The sequence below is a fragment of the Salvelinus sp. IW2-2015 genome, linkage group LG4q.1:29 (genome assembly GCF_002910315.2).
Source record: "Salvelinus sp. IW2-2015 linkage group LG4q.1:29, ASM291031v2, whole genome shotgun sequence".
Classification (NCBI taxonomy): Eukaryota; Metazoa; Chordata; class Actinopteri; order Salmoniformes; family Salmonidae; genus Salvelinus; species Salvelinus sp. IW2-2015.
Window position 1 is genome coordinate 27,225,934 of NC_036842.1, and position 24,525 is coordinate 27,250,458.

The following is a 24,525-nucleotide window of genomic DNA, read 5'->3' on the forward strand; positions in this document are numbered from 1 at the left end:
ACGATCAAGAATTTAGCACGAGGCAGTTTAATTGGAGACACAAATATGCTAATGCGGAACAGCACCCCTATAGTTGCAAGAAGTTAAGTAATGTTAACTTAGAAATGTAAGTGCTTTGCTTATTAACCTCTACTTCATCACCCTCCCGGATCCGGGATCCTCCTCATCAAAAAAGACTGACTAGCATAGCCTAGCGCCTAACGGAACAGGGATATCAATATAAATAATTTTGATGAACACAAGTCCAATACAGCAAATGAAAAATAAACATCTTGTGAACCAGCCATCATTTCCGATTTTTTTAAATGTTTTACAGCGAAAACACATATGTATTTCTATTAGCTAACCACAATAGCCAAACACACAACCGCATATTTTCACCATGTTTCCACCGCATAGGTAGTTTCACAAAACCGACAAATAAGGATAAAATTAATCACTAACCTTGAACAACTTCATCAGATGACAGTCTTAAAACATGTTATACAATACATTTATGTTTTGTTCGAAAATGTGCATATTTGAGGTATAAATCATAGTTTTACATTGCAGCCACCATCAAAAATAGCACCAAAGCAGCCAGAATAATTACGGAGAGCAATGTGAAATACATAAATACTCATCATAAAACTTTATGAAAAATACATGGTGTACAGCAAATGAAAGATAAACATCTTGTGAATCCAGCCATATTTCCGATTTTTTAAGTGTTTTACAGCGAAAACACAATATAGAATTATATTAGCTTACCACAATAGCCAAACACACAAAGGCATTTATTCACCGCAAAGGTAGCTTTCGCAAAAACCAGCAATAGTTATAAAATTAATCACTAACCTTTGGACAACTTCATCAGATGACAGTCTTATAACATCATGTTATACAATACATTTATGTTTTGTTCGAAAATGTGCATATTTAGAGGCTGCAAATCGTGTTATACATTGTGAATACGTAGCAACATTCCCCGAATGTCCGGAGAATTTTGGGACACTCACCTAATCTGACCAAAGAATCATCATAAACTTTACTAAAAATACTTGTTGTATGGCAAATGAAAGATGCACTGGTTCTTAATGCAACCGCTGTGTTAGATTTAAAAAAATAACTTTACCACAAACATACAGCTTGGGTTATTGTGAGACAGCGCTCACCAACACGGCGGAGAATAGGCATCAACTATTACACAGAATACGAAATAACATCATAAATGTTTTCTTACTTTTGCTGAGCTTCCATCAAATGTTGTACAAGGAGTCCTATTTCCAGAATAAATCGTTGTTTGGTTTTGATGTCCATTTCTTCTGTCGAATTAGCAACCTTGGCTAGCATTGTGGCGCGAACATTCCCATCCTCTCTTGGCGCAAAGAACGGAAAATTCCAAAAGTCCCATTAAACGTTGAATAAACTGATAAAACTCGTTGAAAAAACCTACTTTATGATGTTTTTCTCATATGTATCAAATAAAATCAGAGCCGGAGATATTCGCTGTGTATACCGAACGCTTTTCAGAAGACAATGTCGAGCTCCCCCCGCGCCGCGTCGAAGACAAAGAAAATACCGACCTGTCACTCAAAAGCTCTTATTCGGCCTCAGATCAAGCTAGACCACCATTCAACCTTCCACTGCCTGTTGACACTTAGTGGAAGGCGTATGAAGTGCATACATATCGATAAATAAAAGTTTCTTCAAGTGCAGTTGCAAAACCCATCAAGTGCTATGATAAAATTGGCTCTCATGAGGCCTGACACTGGAAAGGAAGACCCAGAGTTACCTCTGCTGCAGAGAATAAGTTCATTAGAATTACCAGCCTCAGAAATTGCATCCCAAATAAATGTTTCACAGAGTTCAAGTAACAGACAGATCTCAACATCAACTGTTCAGAGGAGGCTGTGTGAATCAGGCCTCCATGGTCGAATTGCTGCAAAGAAACCACTAAAGGGCCCCAATAAGAAGAATAATATTTGCTTGGCCAAGAAAAATGAGCAATGGACATTAGATCGGTGGAAATCTGTCCTTTGGTCAAATTTTAGATTTTTGGTTCCAACTGCCGACGCAGAGTAGGTGAACGGATTATCTCCGCATGTGTGGTTCCCACCATGAAGCATGGAGGTGTGATGGTGCTTTGCTGGTGATACTGTCTGTGATTTATTTAGAATTTAAGGCATCCTTAACCAGCATGGCTACCACAGCATTCTGCAGCAATACGCCAACCCATCTGTTTTTGCGCTTAGTGGGACTATCATTTGTTTTTCAACAGGACAATGGCCCATAACACACCTCCAGGCAGTGTAAGGGCTCATTGCACAAGAAGGAGTGTGATGGAGTGCTGCATCAGATGACATGGCCTCCACAATTAACCAACCTAAACCCAATTGAGATGGTTTGGGATGAGTTGGACCGCAGAGAAAATGAGAAAACAGCCAACAAGTTCTCAGCATATGTGGAACTGCTTCAAGACTGTTGGAAAAGCATTCCTCATGAAGCTGTTTGAAAGAATGCCAAGAGTGTGCAAAGCTGTCATCAAGGCAAAGGGTGGCTACTTTGAAGAATCTTTAATATATTTTTGTTTGTTTAACACTTTTTTGGTTACTACATGATTCCATATGTGTTATTTCATAGTTTTGATGTCTTCACTTTATTCTACAATGTAGAAATGTGTATAAAATAAAGAGAAACCCTTGAATGAGTAGGTGTGTCAACTTTTGACTGGTACTGTATATATAATCTCAGGTGTGTGTGTGTGTGTGTGTGTGTGGTGTGTGTGTTGTGTGTGTGTGTGTGTGTGGTGTGGTGTGTGTGTGTGTTGTGTGAACATACAGGATTGGTCAGATTTCAGAGCTGGAAGGCAGTAAAGTGAATTCCATCTGAAGTGCTCACATTTGTCACTCAGTCACTTGAATTGGGACATGATTGCCTGCCTTACCCCAGTCCTAGTGGGCCGCTGTCCTGTTGTTTGGCTCCTCCCTGTCATGGATCAATAAATCACATATTGCACAGAGTGCACAGCACACACCTAGTTTCTCAAAGTGATTAAAAGCCAGTTGAATAGGCAGGCCCTGAAACAGAGCCTCGTTTTCAGATTTTTCACTTCCTATATGGAAGTTTGCTCCCAAATGAGTTCTGTTTTACTCACAGATATAATTCAAACAGTTTTAGAAACTTGAGAGTGTTTTCTATCCAATAGTAATAATAATATGCATATTGTATGATCTAGAAGAGAGTACGAGGCCGTTTAATTTGGGCACGATTTTTTTCAAAGTGAAAACAGCGCACCCCTATTGACAAGAAGTTTTTAACCTACCTTCCACAAAATTGAGGCTGCATGACTTTCCAAGGCCAGCGATGCAAGCGCATCCAGCCGTCTCTACTGATCCGTTGTTGGATACAAGTACACAAGCAGGTAAGAGCTGGTAAACTGAGCTGCTTGATTGGATGGGCTGAACATCGGCCTTCAAAAATACCAATCCTTTCCCCTCCTCCTGGTGAAGCCGTTTGTGTGTGTTCCCAAATGTGAGCCATGTTTTGTTTTTGTTTATTTGTAAGTACTCCTGAGTAGAATGGAACCCCCTTTTTCTGCGACACAATGGTGTAGTATGTCCAATATGAAAAACGTACTGAACATTGTGCAATACCAACAATGGGCTAATTAACAATGGGGATTTAAAAGTGTTTTCTAAAGTTGATTATTATAATTATAATATTATTATTACTATTGTTATTATTAGTATTAATAGTAGCATTATAACAAATGTTTTTTTATTTGTATTACTGTTACAGTTATAACTATCTGGTAATCATTACTTTTAATGATGTTAACATTGTCAATGTTATATTGTTATTTGTGCTATAAAGGCGATTCACTTTATTCCCTTTTTTATATTGTTAAACAACATACGTCTGCTAACATTTCCTCATAAAATGTTAAGATTTTCGACCATTTGTAATATTTTTCACAATCTTCATTGTGGAACTTTTATTTTGAAGGACAATCGCCGAGGACACGGCCTTATTCTGGCTAGGTCTTGCTTATTCTTGCTGGTGGAACGGAGGTCAACGCAATCCGCGACAAGACTTGCTGCAGCCGTTGTTTTGAAGTACAGCTGTTTATTTTTTACTACCACTTCGGTTTTTAATAATTGAAGACATCATCGAAGTACAATGTCAGATTTCGACCACAACCCGTTCGCGGACCCTGAATTCAATAATCCTTTTCAGGTAGGTGTAATACTCACCGGTCTGTCATTTGGCTATGCTAATTGGTTAGTCTGATTATTATAACTAGCAAGCTATGTCATCTCTGTTGAGTGCATTTTATCTTACTAAACTAACGTTAGCTAGCTTTCTAGCCATAGCAGTGTCAGGTCGTTTCTCCTGGCATGACTGACAACATAGCAGCAGTAACGTCAGCTAGCTAGCTTGCAATACTTTTTAGCAAACGTTTAACATTAGCCTAGGTTGAAAATATATTGTCATCTTCAACCTAGACCTTAACAATACAGTAACTAGCAATTCGTTATTTTGGAAAAAATATAAAGTTGTACTATATCAGGCAATTATTTACAAACGATATTAGCCAGTACAGTAAACTAGCTAGCTAGATGATTTGGCGTATTCTTGTCATGTGTGATGTTATCAGTGTCAGTATACTAGCTGCTACATCTAGCTAGTTAACGTTAACTTGCTTATGATTTGCCACCCATCTGTTGTGGTGCGTCTTCACCTGAACTGTTTATCTCTGATAGACCGTCAGCGTATATGGTCTAACACACACACACACACACACACTTATGTGGCCTTATCTCATGTTGATTCATTAAGCACTTGTGAGTTATTGATTTAGGACAACTCATTGAAATTGATGTTGGTAGGCAGTTAGTGCCTGGCGTTACATATGACAGCAGTGTTACAGACATGGTGGACATGACAGCAGTGTTACAAACTTCATCGGGCAAAAGTGTTGCTTGTATTGGACTGTGTGTAACATTGACCATTTTTTATGTTATGGGAAACAACATACCTTTATATGTCCAAAGTCCAAAACACGCCCTTTCACAACTGACACAATGTAGGTTAATCTTCAATGGCCACACGCTGATGCTTACTAATGTAAAGTCTGCAGAGTAGAAGTCTGAGCACAACCCACATGCTATGAAAACGTGTGTGATGTATTTGGAAGAAATAATCCAGGGGATTTGAAGAAGGGGTGAATGAGAGAACTGTGGGGGCACCTTTTGTTGTCAGTGATTCTGGGAATGATAATCCCAGTCTTTGAGGGTGTCCATCGGCTCAGATCGCTTTGGACACAACATAGGTAGTTTGTGAATTGGTTGGACTCCCTGAGATGGTCATCCTTCTGGTGTTTGGTGACGGAAAATAACAATACCACAATATAACTGACATCACCAAAAAAAACGTTTCCTGGCAACAAAAGCATATGTATAATTTCTAAGAACTGTATTTACCAGACATGAAGTGAAATGTCTTTCGCTATCAAATAAACATCTGAATCCAACTTTGTCCAAACTGCACCATATTCCTGCTGTGTAAACAGTGGTAGATTTTGTGGTAGGAAGTCTCGCATGATGTGTATGGTCTAATGGTAGCCCGCTGTCTTAACTGTTGTCTTAACAATGTTGTCACCTCATTGTGATTGACAGGCAGATTATTCTATTCAAGCCAATAGTTTAAGTCGTTTAATCAAAACATGATATGATGAATGCCTACAGTCATTTGATGTGCTGCTGTGATGTCCTGAGTGGCGCAGCAGTCTAAGGCACTACAGTCCCTGGTTCAAATCCAGGCTGAATCACATCAGGTCGTGATTGGGAGTCCCATAGGCGCCGTCCGGGTTTGGCCGGGGTAGGCCATCATTGTAAATACGAATTTGTTCTTAACTGACTTGCCTAGGAAAATGTAAAGGTAAAAAATATAATAATAATTCTGTGACCCAAATCCCCCCCAACCCCACTACCACATTTGCTTTCCAGGAATTCTGCATTGATACCTGCTACTGTGGTGGTTGAAAGATGAGATGTTGCATTGCTTTCATTATGATAATGGTAGCCTATTTGTTAGGTACGCCTCTAGGAAGAGGGAACACAACACCCTGCTACAACTCAACTCCCCGTTGAGTGAAAGTGGTATGGGATTGTAGGTGTGAGTAAGGATGACAAATCAATGGGGCCGACCAATCAGCTGCTTAGAGGAATCCGGGAAGCTATCCTGAAACACACACACACACAAACAAAACCACAACACAGAAACTGAGGAACGTAACACTATTACTTAGATCTGTAGACTGTCAATGTAGAAGTGTCTCACCAGGGAGAAACTGTGTATTTGATCCTCACAGCACATTTTACCCTGTTTGCTTGGTAAACAGGTCCTGCTTTGTATTGTTTGCCTAGGCTGCTTCCTATCTAAGTAAAACTCAACTCAATGATGTAGCCAACTTCATATCAACAGAGTTGAGTGGCGACTAGTGTGGGCGGACTGGAGCTCGCAACATCACATGGACATTTACCTGTGTAATTGTGGGCTATTTGGTTGCTGAAATCTGTAGTTTTGATAACTTAATTTTATGTGATGTCGTGACCTGCAGTCCGCCCACACTAGGCGCCGCTTAACTCCGTTGATGAGAAATAGGCCTGCATCGCAGAGTTGAGTTTTACTTGGTTAGGTTACTTCCCAGGCTAGTTGTTCCTTGTTTTAGACACAAACCTCTTTCTTCCTTTATCGCTTTCTCTCTCGCCCTTTCTCTCTCTGTTTCAATTAAATTATAGTTTAATCACTGCCACGGTTACTTGCTAGCTCTCAACTCTGAGACACATACACTCTTGTCCTTTAATCATTGCTTTGTCACCCTGGGAGCAGCAGAGTTGCCCTCATTAAATTCTGTCCCCTCCTTGCTGTTTGAATAATGTGGCTTGGTCTGTAGGTTGATGCTTAGGCCTATGTGTAAGGATTATTGATAATTGATCGTAAGCATGGTTTTATTGTTAGAGAAGGAATGAATGGTGTACTTCCCACAGCTACCTGTGCTGTATAGAAATGTGTGTAACTCAACACGAGTTGTGGAGTGGTGTGCTGACCACAGTGCCACAAACAGTAATTTATTTATTGGGCTATACACGATTAGTCCCTCTCTGCATTTCTCTGCTCTCACGTATTGCTGCAGATTGTGGACCCCAGGAAGAGTAGCTGCTGCTATTGCAACAGCTAATGGGATCCTAAAAAAGATATATAGTACCAATCAAGTTTGGACACACCTACTCATTCCAGGGTTTTTCTTTATTTTTTAACTACATTGTAGATTAATAGTGAAGATTTCAACTGAAATTACACATATGGAATCATGTAGTAACCAAAAAAGTGTTAAACAAATCAAAATATTTGAGCTTCAAAGTAGCCACCCTTTGCCTTGACAGCTTTGCACATTCTTGGAATTCTCTCAACCAGCTTCATGAGGTAGTCACCTGGAATGCATTACAACTAACAGGTGTCCCTTGTTCATTTGTGGAATTTCTTTCCTTAATGCGTTTGAGCCAATCAATTGTGTTGTAACAAGGTAAAGGTGGCATACAGAAGACAGCCCTATTTGGTAAAAGTCCATACTATGACAAGAACAGCTCAAATAAGCAAAGAGAAACAACAGTCCATCATTACTTTAAGACAGGAAGGTCTGACAATCCGGAAAATTAAGAACTTTGAAAGTTTCTTCAAGTGCAGTTGCAAAACCCATCAAGTGCTATGATAAAATTGGCTCTCATGAGGCCTGACACTGGAAAGGAAGACCCAGGGTTACCTCTGCTGCAGAGAATAAGTTCATTAGAATTACCAGCCTCAGAAATTGCATCCCAAATAAATGTTTCACAGAGTTCAAGTAACAGACAGATCTCAACATCAACTGTTCAGAGGAGGCTGTGTGAATCAGGCCTCCATGGTCGAATTGCTGCAAAGAAACCACTAAAGGGCCCCCAATAAGAAGAAKAAAATATTTGCTTGGGCCAAGAAACATGAGCAATGGACATTAGATCGGTGGAAATCTGTCCTTTGGTCAAATTTTAGATTTTTGGTTCCAACTGCCGACGCAGAGTAGGTGAACGGATTATCTCCGCATGTGTGGTTCCCACCATGAAGCATGGAGGTGTGATGGTGCTTTGCTGGTGATACTGTCTGTGATTTATTTAGAATTTAAGGCATCCTTAACCAGCATGGCTACCACAGCATTCTGCAGCAATACGCCAACCCATCTGTTTTGCGCTTAGTGGGAYTATCATTTGTTTTTCAACAGGACAATGGCCCATAACACACCTCCAGGCAGTGTAAGGGCTCATTGACCAAGAAGGAGTGTGATGGAGTGCTGCATCAGATGACATGGCCTCCACAATTAACCAAYCTAAACCCAATTGAGATGGTTTGGGATGAGTTGGACCGCAGAGTGAAGGAAAACAGCCAACAAGTTCTCAGCATATGTGGGAACTGCTTCAAGACTGTTGGAAAAGCATTCCTCATGAAGCTGTTTGAAAGAATGCCAAGAGTGTGCAAAGCTGTCATCAAGGCAAAGGGTGGCTACTTTGAAGAATCTTTAATATATTTTGATTTGTTTAACACTTTTTGGTTACTACATGATTCCATATGTGTTATTTCATAGTTTTGATGTCTTCACTATTATTCTACAATGTAGAAATGTGTATAAAATAAAGAGAAACCCTTGAATGAGTAGGTGTCAACTTTTGACTGGTACTGTATATATAATCTCAGGTGTGTGTGAACATACAGGATTGGTCAGATTTCAGAGCTGGAAGGCAGTAGTGATTCCATCTGAAGTGCTCCCATTTGTCACTCAGTCACTTGAATTGGGACATGAGTGCCTGCCTTACCCCAGTCCTAGTGGGCCGCTGTTGTTTGGCTCCTCCCTGTCATGGATCAATAAATCACATATTGCACAGAGTGCACAGCACACACCTAGTTTCTCAAAGTGACTAAAAGGCATGGATGAAAAGCAGCAGGGACTGCTGTCCTCAATGACCAAATCTGTGCACCCCAGAATTAGGTCTAGGCTAACCTAACAGACCACTGTCGGTAATGGCATTGTTAGTTAAATCAATCAAATGTATTTATAAAGCCCTTTTTACATCAGCAGATGTCACAGTGCTATACAGAAACTCAGCCTAAAACCCCAAACGGCAAGCAATGCAGATGTAGAAGCACGGTGGCTAGGAAAAATTCCCTAGAAAGGCAGGACCCTAGGAAGAAACCTAGAGAGGAACCAGGGTCTGGGTGGTAGTTAGTCCTCTTTATTTTTATTTAACCTTTATTTAACTTGGCAAATCAGTTAAGAACAAATTCTTAATTTCAATGACAACCTGGTCGACGCTGGGCCAATTGTGTGCCGCCCTATGGGACTCCCAATCATGGTCTGTTGTGATACAGCCTGGAATCGAACCGGGGTCTGTAGTGACACCTCTAGCCCTGAGATGCAGTGCCTTAGATTGCTGCGCCACTTGGGAACCCTGGCTGTGCCAGGTGTAGATTATAAGAGTACATGACCATTTAAGGCCAGATTGTTCTTCAAGATGTTCATAGATGACCAGCAGGGTCAAATAATAATCAGTGGTTCTAGAGGGTGCAACAGGTCAGTACCTCAGGAGTAAATGTCAGTTTACTTTTCATAGCCGCTTTTCATTGACTCCCCATTTCAGCCTGTTTTAGCCTTGAAGCCAGTAGCCTAGTGATTAATTCCCTGCAACTCCGGGCTCTCTTCAATAGTTCATGAAATCATATGGTGCTGTCATGGCGACAGCTGGTGCTTAGGGTATTTTTGGCTGCTTTCCCCTGACTTGCATCCTGTTCTTTCATGGTAGTTTCTCTTATCAAATCATTTGCCTTCCTAAAACCCATCTACCAAATAGCTGATGAAGTCGTTGTTGCAGTGTCTCCGTGAGATTGATGAGAGGCTTGTAGAGGCTACAAGTTATCCCTATCTAACACACACACACCCACGTGTTTGTGTGTTTACATTGTGCGAGTCAGCATCATTGTTGCTGTGGCAGTAGTGACTGCCTGTACGGCTGCTTTCTCTCTGTGAGATGCTCTCAGAAGGAGAGGAATACTTCACCTTCTAGTGGAGCTATGTTAACGGCCCCTCATTTCTAATATTAACTGAGATGTTTTTTGTGTTTCACATAACCTAGATCGGTCCAACCTGTTGAATCTGTTGTACTGTAGGCTAACAAAAGCAGTAGCTTATCTTGTATTTTTGAAGTTCCATGGGGTGTGCTTATACTTAAGCGATGTGTGTTTGTGGCTGTGCGTCAGGACCGTATTACAGATTCATCACGATATACCCTGAAATATTGATGACTGGCCTGTCCTCGGGACAAGGAGCAGCCTGCTTCTGTTAAACACAGACATGAGACTCAGTCAGCACAGAGGAGGAGGGTTGGACTGGGACAGACTTACTGATACTGGACTGTACCGGCTGTAACTGGCTATACTGCACTAGTCTGTAGCCAATGAATCCAGTATAAACTGCTATATTGGACTGCACTGAACCTGAGTCTCATCTGAATTTATGCTGCATGAGTGAAACTTCTTGTCATTGTGAGCTGGCTACCTGAAATGCACCCTACACACGCGTGCATCCATGCACACACAGTGATGATATAGCCTACACCAAAGCACACCTTATTCTCTGTTTCAGAGCTGATCGCAGCACACACCTGTAGACACAGTGGACACACAGTAGTTAAACAATGCATCAGTCCTGGGAGGTGCACCTATAGGCCTACTTTTAGCACTTGGCAAATAGCCTACCTGTAGCCTCCTGGATTTACAAGGAGACTGGAGAACAAAGTAGGCCAATGAAACTGAGGTTTTAACTGACTGATACCAACATTGAATCTGCATGGCCTAAAATAAAGGTTGATGAAATATAATGATTAGCCTAGACTGTATCTGTCTACACAGCACAGCATGCCAGCAGCAGTACCCAGTCTTTTTTTCTTAGAGGAAGGCATTCTCTTCTCTAACTAGTGGGCTCTGCCATATTTATAGCTCTCTGTGGTGGGGAAAATGATTGGAATCATCCTGTCTTTGCCAGTTTTGGATTATAGCCCTGGGTTGACAGTGAAGGGTAGCCTGCTGTTTGGGTCGGTCTGTCTGTCTGTCTGCAGCCTTGTAATTGTGGAGGAATTCTCTTCTTCAGATGAAAAGTACGTTCTGTTTGTTATTTTGAAAACCTGAGGCCAGGTTAGGTAGATGAGGCTGGTGGTGCTCTTGATTTGTAAGCAGACATCATAGATTGGGTTGAAGTAAGCTTAGGCTAGGCTAGCATCCACTACAGATGATCCGTTTACGTCACACTGGAGTGGCTTCAGAGTTCATTTATCACACCATGGCAATGCAGCAGATATAGGCTAGGCAATTTGAGAGCCTGTTATTAAGGCCTGATTTACTACATGGGAGTGCAGCCTGTTGACGGCCTCACTGCTCCTGGTGATATACTGTATGAACACTGACTTTGTTCTCTCTTTTCCTTTCCTCTCAGGATCCGTCAGTGACACAAGTAACACAAAATGCTCCTCCAGGGTTGGAAGAGTACAACCCCTTCACAGATGCCAAGCCGGTGAGAACTGCACAGTACACTGCACACTGTTAGAAGTGTTGAGGAGAGTTGAGCTGTTGGATGTGAGATAGCGACACCATTGATGAGATAAATAGAAGAGCTGATATGGTACTGATGGTGACTACAGATGATTAGTGTTCGTTATGGTATTATATTCAGCGTTAACTTCCAGGAGGAGTGGTTGAAGATTCTGATTCCTGAATGTCTGCTTCTCAGCTAACACCCTATTCCCTCATTAGTGATATATTATATGACATTTAGCAGACCCTTTTATCCAAAGCAATTTAGTCATATGTGCATACATTTTAAGTGGTCCCGGGAATTGAACCCACTATCCTGGGGTTGCAAGCACCATGTTCTACCAACAGAGGACCACTAGTACACTACCTTGTTTTGAGCTTAGCTACATGGGGTTCTTGTCAGAAGTAGTGTACTACATGGAGAATAGGGTGTGGGTTGACACTAAACCAGTGTGTGATGATTCTTTTTTCTCCCAGGTCCCTTCTGGCACGGCACCCAAAGTACCTGCCCCCACCACCACCACCAACACACAGCCAGCCATCATGAAGCCTACGGAAGAACCGCCTGCATACTCACAGCCTCAACAGACACAGGTACCCCCCCCCCCCCCCCCCCCCCCCCCCCCCCCCCCCCCCCCCCCCCCCCCCCCCCCCCCCCCCCCACACACACACACACCTCACAACCTCTTCTACCCTTTTACACCATGCAATTCCACCCCTCTGAAGAAAAGATAGGAGAGCTCTACGGCTGCACCTTTTCGCGATGGAATGTATTTCCATATAAACACCATGCATGCCCCCCCTGGGGTGGGTGTGACAGCTCCTGGCTACGAGGCAGCAGGCTCTCCTCAGCATGTGGAGTGTTCTAATAAAAGCTGTTTGTGACAGTGTGGAGATGGCCTAGCTCCACACCTTGCCTCCTGAGGGAAAAGTGTAACTTAGTGTTTGCAAAAAGAGTGTGATAGAGACACAAGAAGACAGATAACACAGGAAAAAGAAAACGCCTTAATCTAAAGTTTTAGGGACTTTTTATACCTCTACTGACACAGTTTTGTCCCTGGTCATACACACAGAGAGAGTTTCAGAATGCTGCACCAGGAAGTTGGCAATAAGGCATGTGACTAGTATCCTTTCTCTTCACTGTTTAAATACAAATCCTTCCTACTTTAAAGATGCATTGTTCCGCATTCTTTTTCAGTAGTTTGGCTAGTGACTAGCGATGGCTAATGATGTCAAATGCAGATATTGCTTCACCTGCAGTTGTAGCATGCTACAGATGGGGCACACATGTTAGCGAGGCAATTAGCATTTTGTAAAGTAAGAAGCAGAGTGTTAATTATTCTGACTTGCATGGAGAGAGAGCAGTTGGAGATGACGACTGGGACTGTGCTGACACCGTAGTCTCTGCCAAACACACACAGAGATACAGTTGAAGTCGAAAGTTTACATACACCTTAGCCAAATACATTTAAACTCAGTTTTTCACAATTTCTGACATTTAATCCTAGTCTTAGGTCAGTTAGGATCACTACTTTTATTTTAAGAATGTTTATTTTTTTTAATTTTTTTTAATTTTTAATTTTTTCACCTTTATTTAACCAGGTAGGCTAGTTGAGAACAAGTTCTCATTTGCAACTGCGACCTGGCCAAGATAAAGCATAGCAGGTGTGAACAGACAACACAGAGTTACACATGGAGTAAACAATAAACAAGTCAATAACATGGTAGAAAAAAGAGATCTATATACAATGTGTGCAAAAGGCATGAGGTAGGCAATAAATCGAATAATTACAATTTAGCAGATTAACACTGGAGTTATAAATCATCAATGATCATGTGCAAGAAGAGATACTGGTGTGCAAAAGACAGAAAAGTAAATAAATAAAAGCAGTATGGGGGTGAGGTAGGTAAATTGGGGTGGTAGTTTACAGATGGACTATGTACAGCTGCAGCGATCGGTTAGCTGCTCGGATAGCAGATTTTTGAAGTTGTTGAGGGAGATAAAAGTCTCCAACTTCAGAGATTTTTGCAATTCGTTCCAGTCGCAGGCAGCAGAGAACTGGAAGGAAAGGCGTCCAAATGAGGTTTTAGCTTTAGGATGATCAGTGAGATACACCTGCTGGAGCGCGTGCTGGCTGGGTGTAGCCATCGTACCAGTGAACTGAGATAAGGCGGCACTTTACCTAGCATAGCCTTGTAGATGACCTGGAGCCAGTGGGTCTGACGACGAACATGTAGCGAGGGCCAGCCGACTAGGGCATACAGTCGCAGTGGTGGGTCGTATAAGGTGCTTAGTAACAAAACGAATGGCACTGTGATAAACTGCATCCAGTTTGCTGGAGTAGAGTGTTGGAAGCTATTTTGTAGATGACATCGCCGAAGTCGAGGATCGGTAGGATAGTCAGTTTTTACTAGGGTAAGTTTGGCGGCGTGAGTGAAGGAGGCTTTGTTGCGGAATAGAAAGCCGATTCTTGATTTGATTTTTTTTGATTGGAGATGTTTGATATGAGTCTGGAAGGAGAGTTTGCAGTCTAGCCAGACACCTAGGTACTTATTAGATGTCCACATATTCTAGGTCGGAACCGTCCAGGGTGGTGATGCTAGTCGGGCGTGCGGGTGCAGGCAGCGAACGGTTGAAAAGCATGCATTTGGTTTTACTAGCGTTTAAGAGCAGTTGGAGGCCACGGAAGGAGTGTTGTATGGCATTGAAGCTCGTTTGGAGGTTAGATAGCACAGTGTCCAAGGAAGGGCCGGAAGTAATAATAATGGTGTCGTCTGCGTAGAGGTGGATCAGGGAATCGCCCGCAGCAAGAGCAACATCATTGATGTATACAGAGAAAAGAGTCGGCCCGAGAATTGAACCCTGTGGTACCCCCATAGAGACTGCCAGAGGACCGGACAACATGCCCTCCGATTTGACACACTGAACTCTGTCTGCAAAGTAGTTGGTGAACCAGGCAAGGCAGTCATTAGAAAAACCGAGGCTACTGAGTCTGCCGATAAGAATATGGTGATTGACAGAGTCGAAAGCCTTGGCCAGGTCGATGAAGACGGCTGCACAGTAATGTCTTTTATCATGGCGGTTATTGATGTCGTTTAGTACTTGAGCGTGCTGAGGTGCACCCGTGACCGGCTCGGAAACCGGAATGCACAGCGGAGAAGGTACGGTGGGATTCGAGATGGTCAGTGATCTGTTTGTTGACTTGGCTTTCGTAGACCTTAGATAGGCAGGGCAGAGTGGATATAGGTCTGTAACAGTTTGGGTCCAGGGTGTCTCCCCCTTTGAAGAGGGGGATGACCGCGGCAGCTTTCCAATCCTTGGGATCTCAGATGATACGAAGGAGAGGTTGAACAGGCTGGTAATAGGTGGCGCGACAATGGCGGCGGACAGTTTCAGAAATAGGGGGTCCAGATTGTCAAGCCCGCTGATTTGTATGGGTCCAGGTTTTCCAGCTCTTTCAGAACATCTGCTATCTGGATTTGGGTAAAGGAGAAGCTGGGGAGGCTTGGGCGAGTAGCAGCGGGGGGCGGGGGCTGTTGGCAAGGTTGGAGTCGCCAGGAGGAAGGCATGGCCAGCCATTGAGGAAATGTCTTGTTGAAGTCTTCGATTATCACGGATTTATCGGTGGTGACCGTGTTACCTAGCCTCAGTGCAGTGGGCTGCTCTTGTTCTCCATGGACTTTACAGTATCCCAGAACTTTTTGGAGTATGAGCTACAGGATGCGAATTTCTGCTTGAAAAAACTGGCCTTTGCTTTCCTGACTGACTGCGTGTATTGGTTCCTGACTTCCCTGAACAGTTGCATATCGCGGGGCTCTTCGATGCTATTGCAGTTCGCCACAGGATGTTTTTGTGCTTGTCGAGGCAGTCAGGTCTGGAGTGAAACCAAGGGCTATATCTTGTTCTTGGTTCTGCATTTTTTGAACGGAGCATGCTTGTCTATATGGTGAGGAAGTAACATTTAAAGAATGACCAGAGCATCCTCAATTGACGGGATGAGGTCAATATCCTTCCAGGGTACCCGGGCCAGGTCGATTAGAAAGGCCTGCTCGCAGAAGTGTTTTAGGGAGCGTTTGACAGTGATGAGGGGTGGTCGTTTGACCGCGGACCCGTGGCGGATACAGTGATCGCTGAGATCTTGATTGAAGACAGCAGAGGTGTATTTGGAGGGCAGGTTGGTCAGGATAATAGTCTATTAGGGTGCCATGTTTACGGATTTAGGGTTGTACCTGGTGGGTTCCTTGATGATTTGTGTGAGATTGAGGGCATCAAGCTTGGATTGTAGGACTGCCGGGGTGTTAGCAATCCCAGTTTAGGTCACCTAACAGAACAAACTCTGAAGCTAGATGGGGAGCGATCAATTCACAGAATGGTGTCCAGGGCACAGCTGGGAGCTGAGAGGGTCGGGCGGTACAGCGCAACAGTGAGAGACTTATTCTGGAGAGATAAATTTTTCAAATTAGAAGTTCGAACTGTTTGGGCATAGACCTGGAAAGTATGACAGAACTTGCAGGCTATCTCTGCAGTAGATTGCAACTCCTCCCCTTTGGCAGTTCTATCTTGACGGAAAGTGTTATAGTTGGGTATGGAACTCTCAGAATTTTTGGTGGGCCTTCCTAAGCCAGGATTCGGACACGGCAAGGACATCAGGAATGGCAGAGTGTGCTAAAGCGGTGAGTAAGGCAAAATTAGGGAGGAGGCTTCTGATGTTGACATGGCATAGGGCCAAGGCTTTTCGATCGCAGAAGTCAACAAATGAGGGTGGACTGGGGACATGCAGGGCCTGGGTTTAACCTCCACATCACACCGAGGAACAGAGGAGTAGTAGGATGAGGGTGCGCTAAAGGCTATCAAAACTGGTCGCCTAGAGCGTTTGGGGACAAAGAATAAAAGGACAGATTTATGGGCGTGGTAGAATAGATTCGGCATAATGCAACATATGGAGGGGCGGCCGGGTACAGCGGAGGCAAGCCCAGGCACTGGGTATGATAAGAAGGTTGTATCTCTGGACATGCTGGTCTCAATGGGTGAGGTCACCGCATGTGTTGGGGGTGGACAAGGGGGTATCAGAGATACCGAGAGTGGAACTACAGGGTCCATTGCAAACACAAACAATGACAATGAAAACTAGCCTGAACAACAGTATGCAAAGCATATTGATATTGAGAGAAACATACAATAAGGCATAAAGTGATTGCAGGTCTTGATTGGGAGAGCTAGCTAAAACAACAGGTAAGATAACAGCAGCAATAACAGGGTGCTAATCTAACACAGCAACAACAGGTAAAAATGGCGATGACTAGGCAGAGAGGTCGGATTAACTACACACAGATCCTGAGTTAAAGCACAGAGCCGACAGATAAGACACAAATACAGAATGGAGTAGCGTGAATATGTAATTGACAGTCAAGCATGCATAGCTATGTAGCCAAGTGATCATAGTGTCCAGGGGCAGCCGTAGATGGAGCAGAGGAGGCCTCCACTAAGCTAGCACGCGGCGTTTAAAGTTAGTTACCCGGGGGGGGTGGTCTGCTCAGACGGAGGGGGTCTGCTCAAACGTGGTTGTGTCGACAGAGAATCCAAGCCAGATGGCGATGGCGAAAGAGAGGTTGTGAATTGTAGAATTGTGTTTGCTAACTGGTGCTAGCTTCGTGGCAGTGGCAGTGCGGCTAGCTCTTCAGCTAGCCGGCAGATGGGCCTAGCTCGAGGCTAGCTCAAGCTAACTGGTGCTTGCTTCGGGACAGAGGTGTTAGCCAGTAGTAGCCACTCGGTTGCAGCTAGCTAGCTGTGAATACGGTGTAATTGTCCAAGCTTGCGTCAGGAATCCGGTGATGTGGTAGAGAAAAGCAGTCCTATATGCTCTGGGTTGATATCGCGCTTGCAGCTAGCCGGCAGATGGGCCTAGCTCGAGGCTAGCTCAAGGCTAACTGGTGCTTGCTTCGGGACAGAGGTGTTAGCCAGGAGTAGCCACTCGTTGCAGCTAGCTAGCTGTGATAATACGGTGTAATTGTCCAGAGCTTTGCGTGGAATCCGGTGATGTGGTAGAGAAAAACAGTCCTATAGCTCTGGGTTGTATATTCGCTCGATGGCAGTATGTGGCCCGGTATTGAAGCTGGCTGTGTCCGAGTTAAGGGCGAAGACCGCAGCAGTGGCTAACTGACTACTAGCTAGTAGCTAGTTATCTGGCTAGCTTCTGATTGGGTTACGGTTCTAAAATATATAAAAAAAATAGCAGTCGTACCACATGGGTGAGGCGGAATGTAGGAATTATATTCAGTTCCTAGATGGAAAGTGAAATATTAAAATAAAATAAAATAAATACGAAATGTATACGAAAATACGAATACTATTTACACGGGACAGACAGGACAAAGACACATCCGACTGCTACGCCATCTTGGATCTAAATGTGAAATGTCAGAAATAATAGTAAGAGAGACGATATTTCAGCTTTATTTCTTTCATCACATTTACAGTGGGTCAGAAGTTTACTATACACTCAATTAGTACTCAGTAGCATTGCCTTTTTAAATTGCTTAACTGTGGTAAATGTTTCGGTAGCCTTCCACAAGCTTCCACAATAAGTTGGGTGAATTTTGGCCCTATCCTGACAGAGCTGGTGTAACTGAGTCAGGTTTGTGGGCCTCCTTGCTCGCACGCGCTTCAGTTCTGCCCACAATATTCTATAGGATTGAGGTCAGGGCTTTGTGTTGGCCACTCCAATACCTTGACTTTGTTGTCCTTAAGTCATTTTGCCACAACTTTGGAAGTATGCTTGGGGTCATTGTCCATTTGGAAGACCCATTTGCAACCAAGATTTAACTTCCTGACTGTGTCTGAGATGTTGCTTCAATATATCCACATAAATCCCTCCCTCATGATGCCATCTATGTTGTGAAGTGCACCAGTCCCTCCTGCAGCAAAGTAACCCCCACAACATGATGCTGCCACCACCATCCCAACTGTGAAGCACAGGTTCTTCAGCTTGCAAGCTCCCGCTTTTTCCTCCAAACATAACGATGGTCATTATGGCCAAACAGTTCTATTTTTGTTTCATCAGACCAGACGACATTTCTCCAAAAAGTTACAATCTTTGTCCCCATGTGCAGTTGCAAACCGTAGTCTGGCTTTTTATGGCGGTTTTGGAGCAGTGGCTTCTTCCTTGCTGAGCGGCCTTTCAGGTTATGTCGATATAGGACTCGTTTTACTGTGGATATAGATACTTTTGCTCTTGTTTCCTCCAGCATCTTCACAAGGTCCTTTGCTGTTGTTCTGGGATTGATTTTCACTTTTCGCACCAAAGTACGTTCATCTCTAGGAGACAAGCGGTATGACGGCTGCGTGGTTCCATAGTGTTTATACTTGTGTACTGTTGTTTGTACAGATGAATGTGGTACTTTCAGGCGTTTGGAAATTGCTCCCAAGGATGAACCAGACTTGTGGAGGTCTACAATCTTTTTTTTCTGAGGTCTTGGCTGATTTCTTTTGTTTTTCCCATGATGTCAAGCAAAGAGGCACTGATACACAGGTACACCTCCAATTGACTCATTATGTCAATTAGCCTATCGGAAGCTTCTATAACCATCACATAATTTTCTGGAATTTTCCAAGCTGTTTAAAGGCGCAGTCAACTTAGTGTATGTACACTTCTGACCCACTGGAATTTGATGCAGTGAAATAACCTGTCTTTAAACTCCTTTTTTTTTTAATTACTTGTCATGCACAAAGTAAATTACTTGTCATGCCAAAACTATAGTTCGTTAACAAGAAATGTGTGGAGTGGTTGAAAAACGAGTTTCAATGACTCCAACCTAAGTATGTAAACTTCCGACTTCAACTGTACATTACAAAAACAGCTGCCTCAATTTCAAGTTGACTTGAAGTTAACTGTCAGAGATCAAATCAGACTTGTCAGTCATATGGAGCCTCAGTCTGCATAACGTCTGCAACATCTCTGTGTACTGTAGACTGTCAGTGCCCCCTGTTTGACTGTGTAGGAGCAAGTGCGGGCTTCAGCAGAGCTGCTGAGGAGACAGGAGGAGCTGGAGAGGAAGGCAGCAGAGCTAGACCGCCGGGAGAGAGAGATGCAGTCCCTCAACGCATCAGGAGGTTGGCACCAACCTTCATACAACATTCAATGTTTCCACATTAAAACATTGTTAAGCTGTGTCAGACCCAAAAGTTCAAACAAGATCTTAGCAAAATCATTCAAGCATGTTTCTTCTCTCTCTCCTGTCTCAGGTAGGAAAAACAACTGGCCTCCTCTCCCAGAGAAGTTCCCTGTGGGTCCCTGTTTCTACCATGACATCACAGTGGACATCCCTGTAGATTTCCAGAAGACTGTCAAGATCATGTACTACATCTGGATGTGTGAGTGACTGTATCTATGTTCCCTATACCTCATAACCAAATAAACCTAGCTCCAGTCTCTACCCAAGATCATGTACTACATCTGGATAAGTGACCTCATATGTTAACTGCTCTGCTCCCTTGTCAAGTCAGACTCTACTATGGCAAATGTACACTTTTTAGAATTGTACTTTCAATATGCCTGAACTTTTGCCTGAGTTTTGTTGAAAGCTTAAAAAAATTACTATTCTCCAAATCTCCCAGCTGTCTTGTCTGACAGCATATCTGTTAAAGCTGAAAATGCCATTGAGAAGTGGTACAAAGGAACACATAAATGCAGCATGTATTCAATATGAGCCAATAGTACAGGGTGGAATTCCACTACCACATGATGCAGCTAGTCATGTGACCGGGTCAGGTGACTGGGGGAGACTTTGGGAGTTCCAACCTGTCTAGGGCACTCCTCCTACCTCTCTCCTACGGTATCTACCTTCCTGTATCTCTCTCTCTCACCTTCTCCTCTCTTTCCCCACACCTTATGTATTTTTCCCCGTCTCACCAGAGAGCATTCTTCAGTATGGTTCAGAATCCTGCCACTATAGTTATGACTGTACCATGCCAATGTGACTGTAGACTACAACACACCAGACTCTATACAATGCCCAGAGTCATGCCATTATTATAGCCCCAAGGTAGAGTTCTGCTCATTGTGAATTATTTAATTGACTGTGTGTGTGTGTGTGTGTGAACACTGTTTAGTTTATTAGGATCCCCATTAGCTACTGCACATGCAGAAGCTACTCTTCCTGGGGTCCACACAAAACGTACAAATACATGACAAAGTACAGATCAGTAATAGACAAGAACAACGTAAGATATTACATTGTGTGTATATAGGAAAGACAACAAAAATACTATTTACACAGTATTCATATTCTTATATACACTACAGTTAAATGAGAGCTTTAGAAGGAGGTGCTGTGATATATGTTTTTAAAGCTGAACTTGCTTTTTTTTTTTCATTTAACTATATATATTTTTTCACCTTTATTTAAACAGGTAGGCTAGTTGAGAACAAGTTCTCATTTGCAACTGTGACCTGGCCAAGATAAAGCAAAGCAGTTCGACACATACAACAACACAGAGTTATACATGGAATAAACAAACATACAGTAGAAAAATCTATATACAGCATGTGCAAATGAGGTAGGATAAGAGAGGTAAGGCAATAAATAGGCCATGGTGGCAAAGTAATTACAATATAGCAATTAAACACTGGAATGGTAGGATGTGCAGAAGATGAATGTGCAAGTTGAGATACTGGGGTGCAAAGGAGCAAAATAAATAAATACAGTATGGGGATGAGGTAGATTGGATGGGCTATTTACAGATGAGCTATGTACAGGTGCAGTGATCTGTAAGCTGCTCTGACAGCTGGTGCTTAAAGCTAGTGAGGGAGGTAAGAGTCTCCAGCTTCAGAGATTTTTGCAGTTAGTTTTGCCTGAGTAACATCTGGCTCTATACATAACTGAGCAGTGCATTGAATCTGTTTTGGGTTTGAATACCATGAAGAAACCCATATTGGCGTGTTGGGAATGTACTGTGTATTTGTTTTGAAGTGTATACAAATAGATTATACAAGTGGTTAGGCATTTTCAAATGACTTAAAAAGACTAGAAGAGAAGCAGTAATTTTGTCCTCAACCATGAGACTTTCATGCATGTTGTTGATGTTAGTTCTATGTTTGCAGTTCAGGGTAAGGCGTGCTGCTTTGTTTTGAGACAGCTGCAGCTTTGCTAGGTCTGTCTTTGCTACACCTGACTATATTACCAGACAGTAATCAAGATGGGACAAGATCAAAGCCTGAACAACGAGTACAGTTGATATTTGTGGAAAAAACGCAGAAAGCAGAACAACGCAGACATACCTCTCATCATCTTCACAACAACTTTGTCAATATGACGTGACCATGATAACTGACCATCCAATGTTACTCCTAGAATTGCACCTTGTGCTGGGGAGAATAAAAGGCCACTCTAAAATGTGCAGTTTTGTCACACGACACAATGCTACAGATGTTTTAAGGGAGCGTGCAATTGGTATGCCGACTACAGGAATGTCCACCAGAGCTATTGCCAGATAATTGAATGGTAATTTCTACCATAAGCCTCATACAACTGGACTAAAAAACGCAGACCACGCCCACCCATGGTGGCGCCCCTGCCCATTCATGTGAAATCCATAGATTAGGGCCTAATGAATTTATTTCAAATTACTGATTTCCTTATATGAACTATAATTGCATTCAATATATTTAAGACCAGTTAATTACCCATTCTGACACTGACTGTAACTCCTTGTTAAGAGTTTCAGTGAGCTTACTGGCTGTAGGTGCTGATGTGTGGAGTGTGTAGTCATCAGCATACATAAACTGTGTTCGAATACCCATACTAACAAACCGTATACTACATACTTAATGAGTATATACTAATTAGTAAATTTGATTATACTGTAAAAGGAACAGTATCGTTTCAGTTGTGCATTCTTGCTCTTTGCCGGTCTACCGGAGGTTGATGCTACTGCTGTGCAACCACTTGCTAGCTAGTTGGCATAACAAATGACTAGTTAGACATTTTACACCTTCGGGTGTGTTTTTAAATTCAATCTGGAGTGCGCTTGTAAATTCAGAGTGTTGTCAGATTGTCCGTTTGTGAAATCAGAGTGTTTCGCTCTCGGAGTGTGCTCTAGCCGAGGAGTAGGGTTGATTTGAACATTCTGACCTTACAACGGCAGTTAAGCGCCCAAGTTAACGTTGGCTAGCTTGCTAGCTACTTCCAGACAAATGAGTGACCACTCTGACCATTTTATTCACCCTAGCAGAGCTGGTTAGGCAGTTTTCATGTTATCCAGTGCGTTGGTGACCAACTGTTGCTGGCAACAATTTAATTATGCTTTTTTGCCGACGTTAACTGACACCGACCATATTCAACCGGTGTTGAGTGCTAGTAAATTCATTATTCTGCTCTCTGGTACACTCAGACGAGAGTACTCTGAAATCGGAGTAGCTAGCCAGAGCGAATTTACGAAAACACCCGAATGTCCATTGAGAACGCACAACGACTATACCATTTAGCTAAGCTAAAAATGACTGTAATAATCAAGTCAAACTTTGGGCAGTTAGTCTATAGTTAAGATACTGGCAAATAGGGTTGCACATTTTGGGGAATATTCAGAGGTGGGAATTAAAGAAAATATATGCAAATTAATATAACATTTAAATGTAGATGTTTTTTGCATTGTATATGTTTACCATATCATATGGAGACAGAAACAAACATTTTACCTCCCAATAGAAAAAAAGAAAAAATTGTTACAAATTAAACTTTAATTAAAGGAGTTGACTCTTCATATGGGATGATTTCACTGAACAACAAAAGAAAGGGAATATTGAATGATCCCCAATGATCCATCGCATCTCCCCCAAAACAATTCAACATACATCTGTAAAATGATAGTCTAGAAACAAAAGCATTGGTTGTCTTCCTCTCAGGCTTCCATGTCTTCTCCCTGGACCTCCTCAATGTCCACTTCTTGAACATCAGACTGAGGCCTCATCTTCACTGTCACTTTCAAACCTTGTTGAGGATGGCTTCTAAAAGCCCAAAATTTGCCCGGATGGCCACCAACTTTTCAACCTTTCTATTGGTCAGCCTGTTGCGTGCTTTGGTGCGTGTGTTCCCAAACAAGGACCAGTTGCGCTCTGAGGTGGCTGATTTTGGAGGATGATGGTGGCAACTTGGGAAAGAGCCTCAGATCCACAAAGTCCCTTCCACCAGGTGGCTGATGAGATATGTTGGCACGACTGCCATATTGCATCTCCATCCCAAAGCCCTTGCTTGGAAGTGTACCTCATCCAGGCCAAGGTGGCGAGACACGGTAGTGATGACACCGTAGGCCTTGTTGATCTCTGCAAAAAAATAAAGGAGAGCCGCACATTCTAGGAGCTCAGATGCAAAAAATGTATGTCCAACGTTTCGACAGACAAGCGGTCTTCATCAGGGTATAATGACACACTGCGGGGTGACTCATTTATATTGTCAAAAGACACACAGGTGTCTGTAATCATGGCCGGCTGTGGTCTGATATCATTGGTTAATTCTCATAAATTAAAATGGCATACAAATAACATAAATGGATAGCGTACGATCATATATACTATTTGGCTACATAAGCCTACAAACCATTTACAATACACAATCACAAGAATGGCTTCAGATCAAAGTCTACGTTGAGACCAAAGGGAGCATGGGTCCTTTAAATTAAAGATCCAGGCAGCCTCTCGTTTTAACAATAAATTGTTGCGGTCACCCCCTCTCCTAGGGAATTTTGATGCCAATATAACGTAGAGACGAAATCGAGTGGTTTGCTTCCAAAAAGTAGGCCGCAACTGGGTAAGTCGAGTTTTTGCATCTAATGGTGCTACGATGCTCTGAGATACGTACTTTTAATTCACACTTTGTTTT

At 42.8% G+C, this 24,525-nt stretch overlaps 1 protein-coding gene across 1 annotated transcript in view; it reads left to right on the forward strand.

Moving 5' to 3' along the window:
* Window positions 1-4,024: 4,024 nt before the first annotated feature.
* Window positions 4,025-24,525, forward strand: part of LOC111961760 (secretory carrier-associated membrane protein 1) — a 28,955-nt gene continuing 8,454 nt past the window's right edge. The window contains exons 1-5 of the mRNA XM_023984277.2: window positions 4,025-4,218; window positions 11,555-11,632; window positions 12,130-12,246; window positions 19,651-19,762; window positions 19,895-20,023. Of these exons, the coding sequence (XP_023840045.1) occupies window positions 4,162-4,218; window positions 11,555-11,632; window positions 12,130-12,246; window positions 19,651-19,762; window positions 19,895-20,023 (493 nt within the window). The 5' untranslated portion in view covers window positions 4,025-4,161. The remainder of the gene's footprint in view (window positions 4,219-11,554; window positions 11,633-12,129; window positions 12,247-19,650; window positions 19,763-19,894; window positions 20,024-24,525) is intronic.